The 22,858-nt window shown below is 36.6% G+C and overlaps 1 protein-coding gene across 1 annotated transcript; it reads left to right on the forward strand.

The window, feature by feature from the left end:
- Positions 1 to 1,274: 1,274 nt before the first annotated feature.
- LOC121245805 (glyoxysomal fatty acid beta-oxidation multifunctional protein MFP-a-like) lies at positions 1,275 to 22,403 on the forward strand. Its single transcript, XM_041143676.1, has 19 exons — positions 1,275 to 1,290; positions 9,450 to 9,536; positions 10,954 to 11,025; positions 11,159 to 11,224; positions 11,355 to 11,414; positions 11,567 to 11,634; positions 11,835 to 11,916; positions 12,351 to 12,406; positions 12,854 to 13,145; positions 13,240 to 13,337; positions 19,462 to 19,636; positions 19,729 to 19,850; positions 19,948 to 20,111; positions 20,189 to 20,443; positions 20,559 to 20,680; positions 20,814 to 20,935; positions 21,154 to 21,302; positions 21,384 to 21,522; positions 22,019 to 22,403. The coding sequence occupies exons 1-19, from the start codon at positions 1,275 to 1,277 to the stop codon at positions 22,055 to 22,057; spliced, it is 2,184 nt and encodes a 727-aa protein (XP_040999610.1). The 3' UTR covers positions 22,058 to 22,403.
- The last annotated feature ends 455 nt before the right edge of the window (positions 22,404 to 22,858 follow it).

The following is a 22,858-nucleotide window of genomic DNA, read 5'->3' on the forward strand; positions in this document are numbered from 1 at the left end:
CAAGTTGCCCAAAACGTCTTATGTGTATGTGACTTAGATATGAAGTTCACATTGCACTACACTGGGTGGGATGGAACAATGCATGATGCTCGTGTATTCATCGATGCATTGAGTCAAGCCCGAAACCAAATTCCATGGCCTGAGGACGGTAAAAATGTAATATTATTTAATTGGTTGTCTCCATTTGTATTTTGTTATATTTTCGAGTACATGGTTGGTAAGTAATTGATTTTTTGGTTGAAATGGATGAACAAATTATTATTATCTAGTCGATTTTGCGTTTCCATGTACTTGAAAATTTATGCCCCTATATTCTAGAGAAATATATCATATGACTGACTGTCAGGGTCAACGGGGATTTAGGGGCTATAAGGATTATTTTAATTATTGGCATTCATCCATTTATAACATAATAGAACACACATTTCGAGTCTTGCCCAGACACTTTATTTGCCACAAAATTAACTAGAGATGCAATGGGAGACTTGGAACGCAAGGGGTATAATCCGCCCTCCATGAGCCCTTTAAGTCGTGCTTGGTTCTTCCTCAGATCCTTGATGAGAAATCCCCACGAATAAAACATGAAACAACAATTATTGTCAGCAGTAAACCGAGAGACCGAAAGTAATTTTTTCTAGAGATTAGGAACAATAAGAGTATTTTTCAAGATAAGATTTGTATCAGGCACATACAAATTTTCAACACCAGAAATAGAGATGTTAGAACCGTTACCCATAACCATATCATTTTCTTGGTATGGTAGAATACCTTGTGTCTCAATTTAAGTGGGAGTCATATGTTGCTTGGCACTTGTGTTTGGGTACCATGCTTTATAAACGGTGTCGTCGGCTTGAACTGCAAGCAATGCCTGGTATTGGTCCGCTTCCTGATTAGAAGCACACCAATTATTTGCTTTATGATCCGGACCACTGCACTGAAAACAAGTGATGCATGAAACTTGTCCACCACTAGTAGAGCCACGACTACTGCTACCATGAGTTTAAGGCTACTGGCCACGTCCATCAGAAGGCCTCTCGTGAGGCTTGCCACTCCCATGAGCACGATAGTGCTGACCATGTCCAGCAAAATGAGACCCACAAGCACGAGATTGTTGAGCACCACGTGGTTTAGAGCCAGAGGTACAAGTGGTATTGAGGGTGTCAATTTTATTTGCAGAGTCACGGGATGAGACGATGCGAAGGTCAAAACCTCTCAATTTGTTAATGACATTTTCAAGAGGTGGAAATGTGTCTCTAGCATTAATGGCAGACACAATGGGATCAAATTTGGGTCCTAAATCTCATAGCAAGCAAATTATAAAATCTTCATCTTCCATTAGCTTCCCAGCACCACATAGAAAAAGGGCCAAAATATTGGCCTTGTGCAGATATTCTTCCATAGAACACGATCTCTTGTATGACGATAATACAAAGTTTCGAGTGCCTCTCATGCATCACGTGCCGTTTCACAATTTATCACTTGAGAAAGAGGACTATCCAGAAGAGAATTGTTCATCCATACGAGAATCACTAATAAAGACGCAACCATATTGCTACTGTCAGGTTTGGATTTCAAACACCATTTTCGTTGGGAATGGTGGTGAAAGGACAAGGCACTTCATTTGTAACATAGCCGAGGAGACCGTGTCCTCAAAGAACAAGAACTAATTGAGCTTTCCAAAGAAGATAGTTGGTAGAAGCTAATTTGATAGAAATGTCGGGCATATTGGTTTTTGTGGAAAATAAATCAAGAGATGATGTTTTGTCCATAGGAGGAATCGAGGAGGTTGAAGAGGAAGCCATTTTGACTGAGACCTTGAGTGGCTCTTAATACCATGTAAATGTGAATAGCCCACACCTCGCATGGCTTGTATATTGACATTTATATAGAATTTACAGAAGGTATGTAAACAACTATTTGAGAAGTTAATAGCTGTTTGAGAAGTATACATGGAAAGTACAGAAATCATACATGGAAAGTATAGCTAGTCTAATGGTTATGTACAACAAGAATCATGGAAAACAGAAAAACATAGCAATTTGTGGAGATTGGAGAGTGATTCATGGAGAGATTGTCCATTCAATATGAGCATTTGAGTCTCGTGCTTCTATCCAAACACACTCGTGGGCCATTCAACTATACTGCTGGCATCCAATCTTAATGAAAAATTAGATCAACATATAGTATTAGAGAAAGACAAATATTTACAAGTATATATTGCAACCTGAAGGGAAAAAAATGTTGTAAAGATTTGCTTATAATATTTTATTTCAAGAAGTGTGTTTAGAATAGATGTTGGATTTATAATCAATACATAACTTGTTCAATATGTATTTGAATAGCATAGAAGAAACATTGAAATCATCACTATTTTAAAAAAAATAGAAACAAAACACAAAACCGATGGGAGGACTAGCTTTTGTCCACTCGCCTCCCTCACTCACGTTGTCGGCCACCATTTTGGGCACCAATAGAAAGGGACAGAGCTTTCACGTTGTCGACCACCATTTCCAGTTTCCTTTCTCCTGCATTATTATTACAAACACAAACCATTGGATCATACTCAACCCCATTGATGGAAACCTCATCACCCATCTCCATCCAAAATACCCCACTCTAAGACCTCTTGGGGGCATCCCCTAAACCCTACAAAATTAGTTTCGCAACCACACTCATGGAAGTCGCCTCGCTCCACTCTCCTTCCTTCAAGGAGGACACCTATTTCATTTCCAACCTCAAGTCCTATAGAAAGAAAGCTTCTTGCAAGCTCAAGGACAAGCTCTTGGCTTCTAAAGCTTCAGACACCTCAATGTGGGGTATTCCGCTGTCAAGGGGTGACTAGAAGGTAGATATGTTTCATTTCGTAGTTCTTTCATCTTTTTTCTTTTTTCTTTTCTTTTTTAAATAACTAGCAACATGGTCGTGGTAAGTTTGAACGGTCAAAAGGGGAGGGCAGACTAGCATTTTCCAAACAATTAAATTAAATTAATGCTGCTAGAAATTTCGATAAATTACTAATTTTTTTTGACAAAATCTCTTTGATCAAGTTGTTAGTGTTAGAAAATGAAAAATCTCTCCTACAAATCTTTAGTGCAATCCAAAGAAAAAAGTTGTGAAAATTTGCTTATAATATTTTGTGTCCAACAAATACGTTATTAAAATAAATGGATGGATTATATATAATGCTTACTTAACTTGTTCAAAACTGAATTGAGTAGTCAACAAGAAACATGGTTATCCTCACTATTTTCTTTATTAAAATTAGAAAGAGCAATGCTAAATACAACTTTATAGTAAGCTTCGCAATTCCTGTTGAGAGAGTGAATAAATTTGGAATCCATAAAAAATCTCATTTTTTAAGATAGGGTTCACTATTTTCTATTAATGTAAGAAAGTTGAGAAAGATGGAAATGACATCCGATTTTCTAGTCAAAGGAAATAACCAAATATAGTGCGAGTACTCATCAACAATTACTAAATAAAAACGGAAGTCATCAGAAGAGGTAATAGGCACAGGGCCCCATACATTTGTATGTATTGTGTGAAGAAATGATGAAACATGAGAGTTGCAAACATGGAAAGGTAATTTGGTTGACTTTTCAAAAATCAAAGTGAAAAGAAATTGCAACAATGGTTGAAGGACCCGAATATTTCGGTGCCCGAGTCGAGCATGACATAGATGCTCAGACACTTTATTTGCCACAAAATTAACTGGAGATGCAATAGGAGACTTGAAACACAAGGGGTATAATCTGTCCTCCACAAGCCCTTTAAGTAGTACTTGGTTCTTCCTCAAATTCTTGATGAGAAATCCCCACAAATAAAATATGAAACAATAATTATTGTCAGTAGTAAACTGAGAGACCGAAAGTAATTTTTTCTGGAGATTAGGAATAATAAAAGTATTTTTCAAGATAAGATTCATATCAGGCACATACGAATTTTCAACACCAGAAATAGAGATGTGAGAACCATTACCGACCATAACCATATAATTTCCTTGGTATGGTAGAGTACCTTGTGTCTTAGTTTGAGTGAAAGTCATATGTTCTTTGGCACCTGTGGCTGGGTACCACGCTTCATCAATGGTGCCATCGACTTGAACTACAAGAAATGCCTCAAGAACAAAACTTGAGAGTTGGTGGAACTACCAAAAGGCTGAAAAGTGGTTGGGTGCAAATGGATTTCAAAAAGTACTCTATCATAATTACTATGGTAGAGTAGTTTTGGTCTGGGTATCTGCCCTCTAATTCGGTGGAGTAACTACTCGCCCTGTATTTGGTGGTGTTTGTCTAGTATTGGTCCATTTCCTCATCAGAAGCACAACAATTATTCGTTTCATGATCCGGACCACTGCTCCGAAAACAAGTGATGTGTGACTTGTCCATCATGAGCAAAGCCACGACTACTGCTACCACGAGTTTAAGGCTGTTGGCCATGTCTAGCAGAAGGCCTGTCATAAGGCTTGCCACTCCCACGGGCACGATAATGCTGACCATGTCCAGGAAAATGAGACCACGTGCACGAGATTGTTGAAGCACCACGTGGTTTAGAACCATAGGTATGAGTGGTATTAAGGGCGACAACAGAATTTGCAGAGCCACGGGATGAGGAGATGCAGACGTCAAAATCTCTCAATTTGTTAATGACATTTTCAAGAGGTGGAAATGTGTCTCTAGCGTTAATGACAACCACAATGAGATCAAATTCGGGTCCTAAACCCCGCAGCAAGCAAATTATAAAATCTTCATCCTCCATTGATTTCTTAGCACCACAAAGAGAAAGGACTAAAGCTTTCGCCTTGTACAGATATTCTTCCATACAAGAGGAGCCTTTGGTGAGTGCCTGCAACTCGCCACGCATCTACTGAACACGATTTCTTGTATGTTGATCATACAGAGTTTTGAGTGCCTCCCATGCATCACCTTTCATTTTACAATTTATTACTTGAGAATGATTAATATCCGAAAGAGAACTGTTGATCCATTCGAGAATCAACTGATCAAGATGCAACCATGTTGCTGCTACTGAGTTTGGATTCCAAGCACCATTTTCTCTGAGAATGGTGGTGGGAGGACAAGGCACTTCGTTTGTACCATAGTCGAGGAGACCGTGTCCTTGAAGAACATGAACTATCTGGGCTTTCCAAAAAAGATAGTTGGTAGAAGCTAATTTGATAGAAATCTCAGGCAGATTGGTTTTTGTAAAAAACAAATCAAGAGAGGACATATTGTCCACAGGAGGAATTGAGGTGGTTGAAAAGGAAGCCATTTTGACTAAAACCTTGAGTGGCTCTTGATACCATGTAAATGTGAATAGCCTGCACCTCACATGACTTGTATATTGGCATTTATATAGAATTTACAGAAGGTATGTACAACTGTGTTGGTAGCTGTTTGAGAAGTATACATGGAAAGTACATACATGAAAAGTATAGCTAGTCTAACAGTTATGTACAACAAGAATCATGAAAAACAGAAAAACATAGCAATTTGTGGAGATTGGATAATGATTCATAGAGAGATTGTCTATTCAATATGAGCATATGAGTCTCGTACTTTCGTCCAAACACTCTCGTGAGCCATTCAACTATATTGTTGGCATCCAATCTTAATGGAAAATTAGATCAACATATAGTATTAGAGAAAGATAAATATTTACAAGTATTTATTGCAACCCAAAGAGAAAAAAATGTAGTAAAGATTTGCTTATAATATTTTATTTCAAGAAGTGCTTTTAGAATAGATGATGGATTTATAATCAATATATAACTTGTTCAATATATATTTGAATAGTATAGAAGTAACATTGTAATCATCACTATTTTCTAAAAAAGTTGAAAACATGAATGGGCATCTTTTGATAAACAATTAGAGAGATGCTACTGTGTCGCTCTATCTTACTGTTCCACGTGTCTACTTATTAAAAAAAGAAACAAAACACAAAACCGACGAGATGACTAGCCTCCGTCTGCTCGCGTCCCTCACTAGTTAATGTTGTCGGCCACCATTTTGGGTGCCAACAGAAAGGGATAGAGCTTTCACGTCGCTGACCACCATTTCCAGTTTCCTTTCCACTGCATTATTATTACAAACACAAACTATTGGATCATACTCAACCCTATTTATGGAAACCTCATCACCCACCTCCATCCAAAATACCTCCAAGACCTCTCAGAGGCATCCCTTAAACCCTTCAAAATTAGTTTTGTAACCATACTCATGGAGGCCGCCACGCTTCACTCTCATTCCTTCAAAGAGGACACCTACTTCATTTCCAATCTCAAGTCTTCTGGAAAGAAAGCTTTTTGCAAGCTCAAGGACAAGCTCTTGGCTTCTGAAGCTTCAGATGCCTCAATGTGGGGTATTCCTCTATTAGGAGGTGACGAGAAGGCATATGAGTTTCATTTCGTATTTCCTTCATCATTTTTCATTTGTTTTTTAAATAACTAGCGACGTGGCAGTGGTAAGTTTGAGTAGTCAAAAGGGGATGGTAGATTAGCATTTTCCAAACAATTAAATTAAATTAATGCTGCTAGAAATTATGATAAATTACTAATTTTGTTTTGACAAAATCTTTTTGATCAAGTTGTTAGTGTTAGAAAATGAAAATTCTCTCCTACAAATCTTTAGTGCAATCCAAAGAAAAAATTTGTAAAAATTTACTTATAATATTTTGCTTCCAACAAATACATTATTAAAATAAATGGACGGATTATATATAATTCTTACTTAACTTGTTCAAAACATAATTAAGTAGTCAACAAGAAACATTGTTATCCTTACTATTTTCTTTATTAAAATTAGAATGAGCAATGCCAAATACAACTTTATAATATACAAGTTTCACAATTCTCTTTGAGAAAAGTCAATAAATTTGAAACTCATAAAAAATTTCACTTTTTAATATAGGGTTCACTGTTTTTTAGAAATAGTGCCCAAACTTTGTATATTCTAAAGTGTATCTAAGATTACTCTATTATAAGAATAATAAAAAAGATGTATGCACAGCTTAAAATAATAAATAATTCAATTAATGATACTATTTCAATAGATTAATTATTTTGTTTTGATAAAATCTTGTTCGTTTTGGCAGTGATAGAAAAGGAACCATTTTTTTAGCTCAATCATGGACTTTCAAACACAATTACCCGACAACAAAGAACATTTAGGTATCGTTTGGATTTGAAGATGAGTTGAGATGAGTTGAGATGGATTGTAAATAGTAGTGAGATGAGTTATGAATAGTAGTAAAATTTATGAGTTAAAGTTGATGAATAATAATAAATAGTAATGAGATGAGTTGAGATGACTTACGAATACAAATCGAGCCCTAGTGTCACCTTTTTCGATTGACTACATGCATTCATGGTGCCCCCAATTAGCCGTAAAGCATGGCATGCGTTTTAAAAATTAATTCCAAAAATTAATATATTTGTCTTTGTTTTTGACTTGCAACATCCCATTCAACAAACAAAACGACACAAATTATTATTTTTTTTCTTATTTTCAGTACCCTACTTTGGACTATTGAGTTTTTTAGGCACAAACGTGGACAACAAAGATAATCTTCACCAGTTTTAATTGCAAGTTGGAGGTGTTGGAAATATTTTAAATAATAAATGATCTACATGTAAATATTTTATAAATTTGAGAATATATAAAATAATAAAAAAAATTAAAAAGAGAGAACTAGAGGCATATTGTGATGAACACTTTCTTTAGAGTATATTTTGCTGCCTCTAAATTTAAATATGCATTAGGTTTTTTGACAGTCTATTCCCACAATACAATAACATCGCTCCCATTAATTTCCTTATCAGTGCACACAAAAGGGAAATTCTCAAACCCGATTTAAAATAGCCAAAGTCTAAAGAAAGATAGAAAGACAAAAAGAAGAAGAAAATTTTTCTCTAATTTTTTTAGAGAATTTGGAGTGAATAAATTTATGGGTGAGGTTCCCTATTTATAGAAAATGAAAAAGTACTTGTGAAAAGTCACAACTGGAGTGAAATGATACTTATAAAAAGTCATAACTTATTTAAAAGAAATGATAGTACTTGTGAAAAGTCATAACATATAAATGAAATGTATACTTGTGAAAAGTCACAATTAAAATAAATGAACACTTCACAACTTCTCAAATATTAGAGAATACATTGAAAATATTTCTAATTCACCAAAAGGCACAACCCTTTGTTTGGTTGGTAAGTAGTTAAGGCTCATATTCCCAAGAGACATGCATTTGTTCAAATTATCATGACATATTTTTATTTAAATCTCACCGATACAGTGAACAATATTAATAATAATTTACATTATTTTATTTATTTAACATTACATATTTTAATATTTTTAAATTTAAAAGACAACAGGCGACATATATATCAGCCAATCCCACTGCTTTCTGAGATCTTTCAGTTTTGTTTTCTTCTGGAAAAACAACTAGAGCATCCCTTTCAACTAAAATACATGAAACCTGTAAGGCTGTCTGCAATGTGGAAAAAAATATATATAAATATTACTCTGAATTAAATATATATATATATATATATAAATATTATTCATTATCTTTTTAATCATGGTTCTCTTGATTTTTTGTTATATTGATAAAAAAATTAAAGATAATATAAATTAATTTTTTAAAATATTTAATTCTACCTGATATTGTGAATAAAACATAAGGAAAATGATTCCCTCTTATTGTCAATGAATTATAAAACACTGACGATGCAACTCAACAAAAGTCATCGATTTTTTCATTTTATTAAGTTAATTATTGAGCAAGTGTTTTTAAATAGTCTTGTGAGTTTTTTTAACTATTTAAAGAAATTTAAAAAATACTTACATATATATATATATATATATTATATTGCACCTCTCAATAAAAAATCCTTGGAAGTTGGAATACTCTCGTGGCCTGTCGGAACCAAACGTGAATGACTGCCATTTTTTATTTGATTAAAAATGGCAGGTAGTTTATATAAGTTACGACCATCTCATGCCTATTATTTATTATTATTTATAAATTTTAACTCACAAATCATCTCAATTCATCTCATTTTATATTTCAATTTAATAAAAAAAATTACTCTTATTGTCGTTTTACGTCAACTTGAAATAATAAAATTTTCTCATCTCATATCTCAATATTGTTCAGCTTATTGTCGTTTTACGTCAGCTTGAAATAATAAAATAAAATAAAAAGTCCTAAGTTGGGCTTCCTGCGTACCCCTAGTACATCGCATTCTCTGAGTGGTCGGTCGGGCATCAAACTCCGTCCTCATCGGATGCTTATAATGTCAACGCGCCGCTCTTAAAACTAAGGATCGAGCACCAGCTAGGAGTAATAGCTTGAGCTCTTTGCCCAGAGAGAGAGAGAAAGAGAGAGAGATTGTGCAGTATTGTATATAGCAGAGACATATATAATGGGTAGCAGTAGTATTGCAGATGGAAGAATAGCAATGGAGGTAGGAGATGATGGGGTGGCTCTCATAACCATTCTCAATCCTCCTGTTAACTCCCTCTCCTTTGATGGTACTACTTTTTTTTCCCACTTTTCAGATCTAGAACTTTGATATATGTTACACACACACACACACACACACATATCTATATATATATTCCATTTTTACAGAATAAGAGATAATTTTCATGTTCGTCTCTTGTCACAATTAGTACATGATTTGCATGCACAGTTTAATTATGGGTCGACTCTTCCTGTCCTGCTTGTTTCAATGGAGTTGGGAGCTGACGGGAGGGCTATGATCACAACAACCATTATCATCATGTATCAACGCCGGCCTTCTACAGGGCTGGCCGCCCGGCCGGAACTAAAAAGTGCTCTAGTTTTGGGGGCGAAGTTATATATATATATATATATATATATAAAAGATAAAAATCTAGTTTTTTAATTTAATTTACTTAATAAAAAACTCTTAAAAAACTAGTTTTTTAAACAAATTTGAAAATCTTGGGGGCCGAAACCGGCCCTAATAATGGTTCTCATGCCCTCTTGCTTATAAACTTTAGATGATGACCACATGCATGCATGTTCTAATATCTTGTAATAAAGAAACTTTTCTCACTTGCGCATTTCATGTCAAGCTAATAGTTCCTGCAGTTTGGTTAAGGGCTTTAATTTATAATGTCAAGCTTTTTTATTTTATTTATTTATTATTATTATTATTATTATTATTATTATTATTATTATTATTATTTTAAATCATCAATCCAAGCATCTAATTTTATTCTTATCAAATTTTCTAGTTTAAAATTTTGACTTTTCATTCAATCATTTACTTAAAGAGTTAAGTGAAAAGTAAAAAAATCATATAATAAAATTACATTCAAACAACTAATTTTCAATTTTATATATTAATTTTTGCAAACTTCAATACAAGTCATATCTGAAAGAAAATTTCTGTGCATCTATTAGCTAATTTTTCAAAATCCAATAAATAATTTATTTCAAAAGTCTTAAAAAATATGCAAACATGCATTCTCAAAATTAATTTCCGTAAATTGTACCTTTTAAAATTTGTTCTTAGGACGTTTTTGTGATCGCAAAAGAAATTGCATGGATTGATATACACACATATACATACATATATATATAGGGATAGTTTTTTTTTTTTTTTTTAGGAATCAATATATATGGGATAGTTAATTTGCGCTTTTTTCTATATTTTTCTCCAGGAGAGACATGATATTGTGTGAACTTTCTCAAAACTCTAGTAATTGGGAACTTCAGTTTCTGGGGTACTCCCTATATATATATATATATATATATATATATACACACACACACACGATTGATATTTTGAAATTTTCCTAGCAATTGCTCGATATTGGAGTTTTTATTAACCTGATCATGAAATGTTGATGTAGCTAGGCGACCTAGCTTGCTCTCGCTGATCTGCCCTCTCTCTCTCTCTCTGTCTCTGTGTGTCAGTGTTTCGCAGCTTAAAAGAAAATTATGAGGAGGCATTAAGAAGAGATGATGTGAATGCAATTGTCATTACAGGTGAGTGTAATATATATATATATATATATATATATATATATATATATAGAGCATATTGGAGTTGATTGAGATATATTGGAGCTAGCGACCCTAATTTCTTACGTATATATATTGTAATATTTGGAGCATGCAGGAGCAAAGGGAAATTTCTGTGGTGGCTTTGATGTTACAGCTATTGAAGGAAGTCAAGGGGGAAACAGTAATATCAATCTATCTATATATATATATATATATAGATGTTTTCCGTTGATCTTTTATTTTGTACATTAATTCTAGGAGTAAAAATGTTTCCCGATTAAATGATGTTAATTTCCGTGGTGTGTTTTCAGTGGAGAAAGAACAAAGGCCTGGCTATATGGCTGTCGAGGTCATCACTGACATTTTCGAAGGTGCCTATATATATATATATATATATATATATATATATATATATATGGAATTTTGAGTGGGACGTACGTCCCCATTAATATCAATCATCAGCTAGCGTTGAATATATATTCGTTTATTTTGAGTTATTGCATAATTAATTAATTTGTTTCAGCTGCGAGAAAGCCTTCAGTTGCTGCCATTGATGGGCTTGCCATAGGTGGAGGATTAGAGACTGCAATGGTATTCGAAGCTTGTTAATTCTGTATAATACCTACCTACGTACTATATATATATATATATATATATATATATATATATATATATATATATATATATATACACACACACACACACATACACACACACGTACGTTGTGTTAATCATGATGTTTGATTATTGTTTTGGTGGATGGATGGATGGATCATGATGATCATATTCAGGCATGCCATGCTAGAATATCAACTCCCACTGCACAATTAGGGTTGCCTGAACTGACGCTTGGACTAATTCCTGGACTTGGGGGTACGTACGAGCTGCTAGTCACGACTATTTTAAATTCTCGATCTATTATTTGTCAAAGAAAAATTATAAATTTATAATTTTATAAAAAATAGAGGATAATTTTCTAATATTAAAATTTATTTTTAATAAAGTATCGTGATTTTATTTGTTATTTAGAAATAAATTATAAATTAAATATAAAAAAAAATGTAGGTATATCGCTAAGAAAAATGATTTATACATAATATTTTTCACAACAATGTATTAAATGAAAGGTAATTTTATAAAACACTTTATAAAAGTAAGATTACTTTAACAAAATACATTTATCTTATAACATTATTGTAAAATATATTGTGAAATAATATTACGTGTATCAATACTCTATCGCTAAATGCCACCATATATTAGTCTGCACCTATGTCTAACATCCTCATGACATCATGAATACTCAGGAACACAGCGACTTCCACGTCTTGTTGGTCTCTCAAAGGCACTTGGGATGATGCTGGTAATATCTATGTTGTGATTGTTTTTCATTTTTTGAGTTAATTACAAAATTAATACCATGTTTTCATATATCGAAATTTAGGTTTTTCATTTTTGTAAAATTAATTGGATTTTCACGTGTCAATAATATTGATTAGCTACACTTTACATTAATATCATGTCATTCAATTTATCAAAAATTGACACGTTACGTATTAATACTATGTGAAAATCTACATATTTTCTAGAACAAAAATACAATTTTTTTTTTTAATTCAAATACCAATTTTATAAAGTCAAAAACATAGATCCTGATTTATAACTTAAAGATTAAATATTAACTCTACAAAATTTCACTAACAATTAAGTAAAAAAATAAATTAAAAATGTGAGAGATTCGACTAACATTTTCCTACCTTTATATAATCTCTCTCCACCCCTCGGGGTTTGTGCATGCTTAATTAAATAGACGTCAAAATTAGTCCAAGGGGACGAAGCTTACAGTTGGGGCCTCGTGGATGCCGTCGTCTCACCTGACGACTTGGTAAGCACTGCACGTCGATGGGCCCTCGACATCTTGGACCGAAGAAGACCATGGGTGGCTTCTCTTTACAAGAAAGACAAAATAGAACCCCTTGGGGAAGCAACGGAAATACTCAAGTCTGCCAGAGCTCGGGCCCAGAAACAGGCTCCCCATCTTCAGCACCCATTGGTTTGCATTGATGTCATGGAAGAGGGTATAGTTTCCGGTCCCGAGCTGGACTATTGAAGGTCGACTTTGTCTCTCTACCATTCTTTTAGTTCGCTTGTAAAAGAAACAGTGATATATATGCAACTTCTTGATGCATGCTGTCTGATTTTGGCAGGAAGCTGAAGCTTTTCAGGAACTTTTGTATTCTGACACTTCCAAGTGTTTGGTCCACATTTTCTTTGCTCAGAGTGGAACGTCAAAGGTTTGAAAATTCATTTGTTTTTATTGCCAGAAGATTTTTTTTTTCCCATTTTGGGGTATATTTATGACTCTTGTTTTACTTGATCATGTATATATACTTCGAACTTTGGTTCTTCTAGAGTTGAAACCTGTTCATGGAAGTTTAGTCGACATACCTACAGTTTACTTCTTATGAAGTATTAGTAGAGGAATTAAGGTAATAACAGATTAAGAAAGTTCGAAGCCATTGTGGGTACTAGAATGTTGGTATAGGCTCGTATTATTTGTAGCATTAGGGTGGGTGGCTTACGGGTGAATATTAATTACATTCCTATGTCTTTGGAAAGTTGGGTTGAGGTCGAAAATCACAAATTTAAGGTTCAGCTTGACATGTTACAGATTGGTAGTTCTTGTCCTTGTAAATCGTAAGTCAGGAGCTTGGATAAATCCCCACATTTATGAAGGTTTCATACCTTTTGCAAAAGACATGACTCATTGGTTGAGTCCTATTTCCTGAGGTTGATTTCCTGAGAATCGTTTCTGTTGGGAATAAGTGTAGCTAGGACTAACACGAAGTATAGTAGCGGAACTAAAAACGAAAGAAATAGATGACAATCTCACAGAAAGAACACCAAGAATTAAGTGGTTCGACTCAAAACGAGCCTACGTCCACTGGTGGGGTCGGTATCGAAGATTTCACTATCAACAGAGATGGAGTACAAATCAATACAACAAAACTTCACAAGGAAGTTATCTCTCAAACTCACTCTAGACTTCTCTCTCAAGAAAACACTAAAAACAACTCAAATGAATTCTGAAGAAGTGAATTATGAGAGGGGGCGCCGTTTGATATTTATAGGAAAAGTGAGAATTCACTTTTGTGAACATTGGCTCGAGCGAACGTCGAGCGAGTGTCGAGCGAACGTAGATATTCTGTACTTCGCTCAAGCTAACAGTTGTGCGAGAGACGAGCGAAGCTCTCTGCCTGAATTCGCTCGAGCTGTGTGTCGAGCGAGGGTCGAGCGAAGCTCTCTGACTTGGATATTGCTCGAGCTGAATGTCGAGCAATACTTGAGCGAAGCTCTCTGTCTGAATTCGCTCGAGCTGAATGTCGAGCGAATATCGAGCGAAGCTCTCTGTCTGAATTCGCTCGAGCTGAATGTCGAGCGAATGTCGAGCGAAGCTCTCTGTCTGACTTCGCTCGAGCTGAGTGAACCTCCGCTCGAGCGAACCTACGACACTTGCACTGTTCAATCAGAATTCAAGCCACCTTATAACAAATCTCCACCTTGGCTTGAACTCTGCCAAAACACCAAAAAACCTCCGACCACAAAACCAATCCCACCACCACCAAATCCCTTACGGGAATAACAAAATGCGAACACCAATCAAGTCCAAACAAAATTTGAACTTGTATACTGCAACTGGCTTAGTCATCATATCTGCTGGATTCTCTGTAGTAGCAATCTTCAGAATCTGTATAGCACCCTCTATAACAATTTCTCTGAGAAAATGGTACCTGACATCAATGTGCTTCGTTCTTTCATGATACATTTGATTTTTGGTCAAATGTATTGCACTCTGACTGTCACAGAATACTGAGATCCTATCTTGTTGTAAACCCAAGTCATTGACCAAGCCTTTCAACCAAATGGCCTCCTTAACAGCCTCTGCTGCTGCCATGTACTCTGCTTCGGTAGTTGATAAAGCAACAGTGGATTGCAGTGTTGCTTTCCAACTAATAGCTGACCCACACAGAGTGAAAACATAACCTGTCAATGATCTTCTTTTATCTAAGTCTCCAGCATAATCTGAATCAACAAAACCAGTAACTTTGGGACTGAGATCGACATCTCTATCAAATATTAACCCAAAGTTCAGGGTTCCCCTCAAATACCTGAGTATCCATTTCACAGCCTGCCAATGAGTCTTACCTGGGTTAGCCATATACCTGCTAACTACGCTCACTGCCTGTGAAATGTCTGGGCGGGTGCAAACCATTGCATACATGATGCTGCCAACTGCATTTGAATAAGGAACACTAGCCATGAACTGTTCCTCTTCATCTGTCTGAGGAGATAGGCAAGCTGAAAGCTTAAAGTGCGTAGCAAGTGGTGTATTTACTGGTTTGGAATCAAACATCCCAAATCTCTGAAGCACTTTCTCAATATACTTTCCCTGGGACAAGTACAACTTTCCAGCTTTCCTATCTCTGAAGATTTCCATTCCCAAAATCTTCTTTGCAGCACCTAAGTCTTTCATTTCAAACTCATTTCTGAGTTGGGTCTTTAACAAACCTATGTCAAATATGCTTCTAGCAGCAATAAGCATATAATCAACATATAATAGCAAATAAATGAAAGACTTATCAGATAATTCCTTATGATAAACACAACTATCATAGTTACTTCTCAAATAACCATGATCAATCATAAAGGAATCAAACCGCTTATACCATTGCCTTGGCGACTGCTTCAAACCATATAAAGACTTCTTCAATCTGCACACATGATCTTCCTTGTTTTCAACAATGAATCCCTCTGGCTGATGCATGTAAATGGTCTCTTCAAGTTCACCATGTAGGAACGCTGTTTTAACATCAAGTTGCTGTAGCTCTAAGTCATACAATGCTACTAAAGCTAGTAGCAATCTGATCGAACTGTGTTTCACCACTGGAGAGAAGACTTCAGTGAAGTCAATGCCTTCTCTCTGACTGAAGCCCTTAGCAACTAAGCGTGCCTTGTACCTTGCATCTGTATCACCCTGGATTCCCTCTTTTCTTTTGAAAACCCATTTGCAGCCAACAGTCTTTACCTTCTTTGGCAACAGAACCAAATCCCATGTTTGGTTTTTGTGAAGAGACTCAATCTCTTCAGTCATAGCTGCGCACCACTGTGCAGATTCTACGCTCTTGACAGCTTCTGAATAACTGGAAGGTTCCTGACCAACAAAATTCTCTGCCGTAGTAAGAGCATACATAACCATATCTGCATGAGCATATCTCTGAGGTGGTCTAATCTGCCTCCTCTGTCTACCAGTCGCTATACTGTAGTCTTGCTCACCTTGTGCGCCGCTACTTGAATCAGAATCATGCTCATCTTCAATCGCATGATCTTGGGCACCGTTGGGCAGCCCTTGTGATGCTTCCACCTGAAACTCCACCTGCTTTCTAACATCCTGTTCTTGTCCTGTAGACTCAGAATTCTCCTTCCTCGGTCTAAGCATGGATTTTTCATCAAAAGTGACATCCCTACTGATTACAAACTTGGGTGATCTAGGATCAGTACACCACAACCTGAATCCCTTCACCCCACTGGCATACCCAATGAATATGCCCTTCTTTGCCCTTGGCTCAAGTTTTCCATCATTAACATGAAAATATGCAGGACAACCAAAAATTTTCAAATTTGAATAATCAGCAGGAGTATCAGACCATACCTCATTCGGAGTCTTCAAACCAATCGCTGTGGCTGGAGAGCGATTGACCAAGTAACAGGCCGTGTTGATTGCTTCAGCCCAGAAATCCTTAGCCAAGCCTGCATTAGAAAGCATGCTGCGAGCTCTCTCCAAGAGGGTCCTGTTCATCCGTTCAGCTACCCCATTTTGCTGTGGAGTATGTCTAACTGTACGATGTCTGGCAATACCCTCATTTTTGCAAAATTCATCAAACTCACCTCCGCAGAACTCCATACCGTTGTCAGTGCGAAGTCGCTTGATTTTCTTGCCCGTCTGATTTTCAATCAAAGCTTTCCACTGTTTGAAGTTGACAAACACATCACTTTTCTGCTTCAAAAAGTAGACCCAAACCTTCCGAGAGAAATCATCAATGAACGTAAGCAAATATTGAGCTCCACCTTTTGACGGGACGGAAGATGGGCCCCAAAGATCAGAATGAATGTAGTCCACAGAACTTTTGGTTCTGTGAACCCCTGTAGAGAACTGAACTTTGCACTGTTTGCCAAACACGCAGTGCTCACAGAAATCCAGTTTCCCTATCTTCTGATCACATAACAAACCCTGCTTACTCAGAATTGACATTCCCTTTTCACTCATATGACCCAACCGCATATGCCACAAACGAGTGACATCTGAATCTGGATCATCAGAAACTGACACTGCAGCTGCACCTGTCACGGTAGAGCCCTGAAGGAAATAAAGACCATTTGTCTTATCTCCTTTCATCACAACCATAGAGCCCTTACTGACTCTGATAGCTCCACCTTCACCAATGTACTTATAGTCCAGAGAATCAAGAGTACCCAAAGAAATAAGATTCTTTTTCAAATCTGGAATATGTCGAATATTAGACAAAGTCCGGACAATTCCATCAAACATCTTGATTCTGACTGAACCAATTCCAGCAATTTTACAACCCATATCATTCCCTAACAAAACAGAACCTCCGTTGACCGATTCATAGTTAGTGAACCAGTCCCTCTTGGGACACATATGGAAAGTGCAAGCTGAGTCCAAAACCCACTTGTCACTAAAGCGACTATTGGAGTCGCTTATTGCTAGAACAAGATCTAGGTCGTTAGACCTATCATCAGCAACACTAACGGCATTAGATGAACTAGTGCTGTCCTCTTTGTTTTTCAATTTTGGACACTCGTTCTTGTAGTGACCAAACTTATGGCAGTAATGACATTTGACGTTTTTCTTACTGAACGTTGTTTGTGAACTGCCCCTGGATTTCCCCTTATTCTTCTCTGAACCCCTGTCATTCGATCTACCCCTGCTTGAGGACCCCTTAACAAACAAACCACTAGCTTGTTCATTAGTGTTCTTCACACTCAATTTATTCCTCAACTCCTTAGAATTCAAAGCAGACTTTACATCTACCAAGGAAATTGTATTTCTACCATACAACATGGAATTCACAAAGTTCTCAAAAGATGTGGGTAATGAACATAAAATAATTAACGCTTGATCTTCTTCTTCAAGCTTAATATCTATGTTCCTCATATCCATAATGAGTTTATTAAACTCATCTAGGTGTTCAGAAATAAGAGTACCTTCCTTCATTTTTAGAGTGTATAGCCGTTGTTTCAAATACAACCGGTTAGTGAGAGATCTCTTCATGTACAGATTCTCAAGTGCAGACCAGAGACCAATTGCTGTTTCCTCATCAGCAACCTCTCTTAAAACTCCATCAGATAGTGACAAAAGAATAGTACTGTGTACCTTTTCTTCTTCTTCTTTCGAAGGAGCCGGAGAATCTTCAGATACTGACGCTTCTAATACTTTTGACAAGCCCTGTTGTCGCAGTAAAGCCTTCATCTTGATGCGCCATAGACTGAAACTGTTCTGACCGTCAAATTTCTCCACTTCGAACTTAGCCATAGCCATCCCTCCAGATCCTGAGCAAAGCTCTGATACCAGTTTGTTGGGAATAAGTGTAGCTAGGACTAACACGAAGTATAGTAGCGGAACTAAAAACGAAAGAAATAGATGACAATCTCACAGAAAGAACACCAAGAATTAAGTGGTTCGACTCAAAACGAGCCTACGTCCACTGGTGGGGTCGGTATCGAAGATTTCACTATCAACAGAGATGGAGTACAAATCAATACAACAAAACTTCACAAGGAAGTTATCTCTCAAACTCACTCTAGACTTCTCTCTCAAGAAAACACTAAAAACAACTCAAATGAATTCTGAAGAAGTGAATTATGAGAGGGGGCGCCGTTTGATATTTATAGGAAAAGTGAGAATTCACTTTTGTGAACATTGGCTCGAGCGAACGTCGAGCGAGTGTCGAGCGAACGTAGATATTCTGTACTTCGCTCAAGCTAACAGTTGTGCGAGAGACGAGCGAAGCTCTCTGCCTGAATTTGCTCGAGCTGTGTGTCGAGCGAGGGTCGAGCGAAGCTCTCTGACTTGGATATTGCTCGAGCTGAATGTCGAGCAATACTTGAGCGAAGCTCTCTGTCTGAATTCGCTCGAGCTGAATGTCGAGCGAATATCGAGCGAAGCTCTCTGTCTGAATTCGCTCGAGCTGAATGTCGAGCGAATGTCGAGCGAAGCTCTCTGTCTGACTTCGCTCGAGCTGAGTGAACCTCCGCTCGAGCGAACCTACGACACTTGCACTGTTCAATCAGAATTCAAGCCACCTTATAACAGTTTCTTATATAACCTTAAAACAGGTACCTGGGGTTACTGACGTGGGTTTAGTGCCAAGGCGAGTGAATAAGATTGCTATCCTAGGTGGAGGACTACTGGGCTCTGGAATAGCAACGACATTAATTCTTGGTGGTTATCAAGTAATCCTGAAAGAAGTAGATGACAAATCTTTGGAGGCTGGGATTGATAGAGTCAGAGGTGAGGCTAGACTTATTTTACTGATAATTTACAACTGTTTTTTGTTTCTCGAAAGTTTGAAATCTTATTTTATGGCATTCCTTTTCATCCAGCCAATTTGCAAAGCCGTGTGCATAAAGGAGAAATGTCTCAAGAGAAGTTTGAGAAAACTGTCTCTCTACTCAAGGGTGTCCTCAACTACGAAAACTTTAAAGATGTGGATATGGTGATAGAGGTAGTTCACAATGCATTAGTTTACCTTTGTCATTGTTGTTGATTCAGAAACCAGGGAAAAAAAGATATTCAGTATTTGCCGTTGATCCTTGGAACAGGCTGTTATCGAGAATGTTTCTCTAAAGCAACAAATTTTTAGTGATCTTGAAAAGTATTGCCCACCACATTGCATACTTGCCAGCAACACTAGCACAATTGACTTGAACCTGATTGGAGATAGGACAATTTCCCAAGATCGTATTGTTGGAGCTCATTTCTTCTGGTAGTACAAGATTTACTGCTATTGTTTTTCATCTGCAATCTGTTGTGCTTAATTGTTTCACTATGCTTCTCATGCAGTCCGGCTCATATCGTGCCACTTTTGGAGATTGTTCATACTAAGCAGACTTCTCCCCAAGTGATTGTTGATTTGCTAGACATAGGGAAAAACATTGGGAAAACTCCAGTGGTGGTTGGAAATTGCACTGGCTTTGCTGTCAACAGGATGTTCTTCCCTTACACACAAGCTTCTATTTTTCTCATCGAGCGTGGTACAGATCTCTATGAGATTGATGGGGCCATTACCAAATTCGGAATGCCTATGGGCCCTTTCAGGTTTTTAATCAATATCTAATATTGTGACCCAGTCATCTTATCTGGTGGTTGTTCTCAACTTGATCTAAATCATCATTCTTTTAACTGGCTCTTACTTCTTATTTTATCCCCGCAGATTGGTTGACCTGGTTGGTTTCGGTGTTGCAATTGCGACTGGCATGCAATTTGTTCAGAATTTTCCTGAGCGAACATATAAATCAATGCTTATCCCCCTTTTGCAGGAGGATAAGAGAGAAGGTATGAATTTGGCATTCAAACTTGAGAGGAAAAGTAGTTGATTATTTTAACACAATGGGTGAAATGAGAAACCTATTCAAATTCAGTATGAATCTTTTCAGTATTTCTTGGTTTACCATGGACTCTGTTTCAGGTGAGACTACGCGCAAAGGGTTCTATTTGTATAATGAGAAATGCAAAGCCAGCCCTGATCCTGAATTGGCAAAATATATTAAGAAGTCGAGGAGCATTAATGGTGTAACTATTGACCCTAAGGTCTTTCTCTCTCTCACACAGAGTACACTCACATGAGCGCACATACTTGCCCATCCACACACATAATTACATAGATGTTTTTGATATATTATCTAAATTTGGCATCTCACCTGTTATACCAAGCTGGGTATTATGAACAATATTATATTGCTAGCTGTAAAATGAACTAGTCTTCTATATAAGTTTTTCTTATTTTTTTTAATTGAACTTGGAAACAGCTAATGAAATTAGCAGAAAAGGACATTGTGGAGATGATATTCTTTCCCGTGGTGAATGAGGCCTGCCGAGTCCTTGCCGAAGGTATTGCAGTCAATGCATCAGACCTTGATGCTGCTGCTGTTATGGGAATGGGTTTCCCTTCCTACAGGTTTGTTTAGTTTCATTGATTTAATGTAAGTTTCTGAACTTCATGCAATTCTTGCTAAACCTGTTGGGGGCAATTGATCAGGGGAGGCATCATGTTCTGGGCCGATTCTCTCGGATCCAAATACATTTATTCAAAATTGGAGGAATGGTCTAAGATTTATGGAGAATTCTTCAAGCCCTGTGCCTATTTGGCTGAAAGAGCAGCCAAGGGGACTCCTCTGGTGAGAAAACAAAAAAAGAATTCTGTCTATCCTCTAATATTGCAATCTATTTGCTATACACACATCCTTGATGCATGACAGGACTAGTTTTCAAAAGGTGAATCCATGCCCACATGTGTGACATGAGGCATAGGATTGCTGAAAAATTTCGGGTGAACCCTGCAGATTTTCTCTGCTGCAAAACTCTTCTGATTTATAAAGCAAGCAGTAATATAGATATAGTTTTATTTATATAGTTAGGGTTCAAATTCATGTTAAACCACCACTTGTCCAAAAAAATTAAGCGGATGGAAAACGATAAATTTAATTATTTAAATTATATCTTAACACTAGGCATAAATTATTGAACGAATCTAGATTATGGTAGACAACTTCGAAAACAAAAACTGATTTGAAGAGTTCAATCACTTGATAATTTAGAATCATCGTAAGCTGATCCTTGCTCACCGGTATTGCCTCCTGGGTCCTAATGGTTCTTGCACTGTTTCCTTTGCAGAGTTCTCCGAAAGAGGAAGCAACACCTCAGTTAATGTGAGATCAGTTTGATCGTTGCATCGCCTGCTTGGTTAAGAATTCCCTTATATCTTCTTCCTCTCGTTGGCATTTTGGCTCAAACATCCATAAACAAGAACTCCCTCATGAGCGAAACCATCTTCACCAACAACTATTCGAGGAATGACAGTACTCAAGCTGTTTGTGTATGTTGTGGATTATGTGTAGTGGGAGAAATATAGGTGGGAAACTGTGATATATAGCAACTGAAAGAATCGTTGGTATTTTGTATATTTGAAGATAGGAAACAAATAAGGGTACGTATGATGTGTTTAGAAAAAATAAATGCGAAACATTGATGCAAAAACAATGGTGTAATCGTGAAATAACAATTATGTGTTAGAATAATTTTTAATATGGGCTTCATTTGATTACCTGTTTTATAAAACAGGTTAGATATATATAGCTCGCAATGGTACTTTGGTTTAACCCATTAAGTTGAGTGATCATTTGGGGTTTATTGCACCTTAGCAATACAAGATTATATCCTATTTAAATTGTGGTAAATTTCGTATGTAGGTCTGGAAGTTTAAGGGTCTTATTCTGGAATTTTTCTAGACTCTATTGGAATTTTGAGTCCTTAATGGGAGGACTCTATAAGTTTTCTATTCATAAGAGGTTAGGTCCCCTCTCCTCTCCTCTCCATACGTCCATTAGCTTGCCTCATTGGAACTTGATATTTTGTGAGGAGCAAAGAGAGGAAGATCTTTCTGCATTCTTTAATCATGACTTCCGTAGGTATATTTTCTATATTTCCTATTCTGTATTCGTCCATTAAGATTCT

The sequence above is a fragment of the Juglans microcarpa x Juglans regia genome, chromosome 1S (assembly GCF_004785595.1).
Source record: "Juglans microcarpa x Juglans regia isolate MS1-56 chromosome 1S, Jm3101_v1.0, whole genome shotgun sequence".
In the NCBI taxonomy this organism is placed as follows: Eukaryota; Viridiplantae; Streptophyta; class Magnoliopsida; order Fagales; family Juglandaceae; genus Juglans; species Juglans microcarpa x Juglans regia.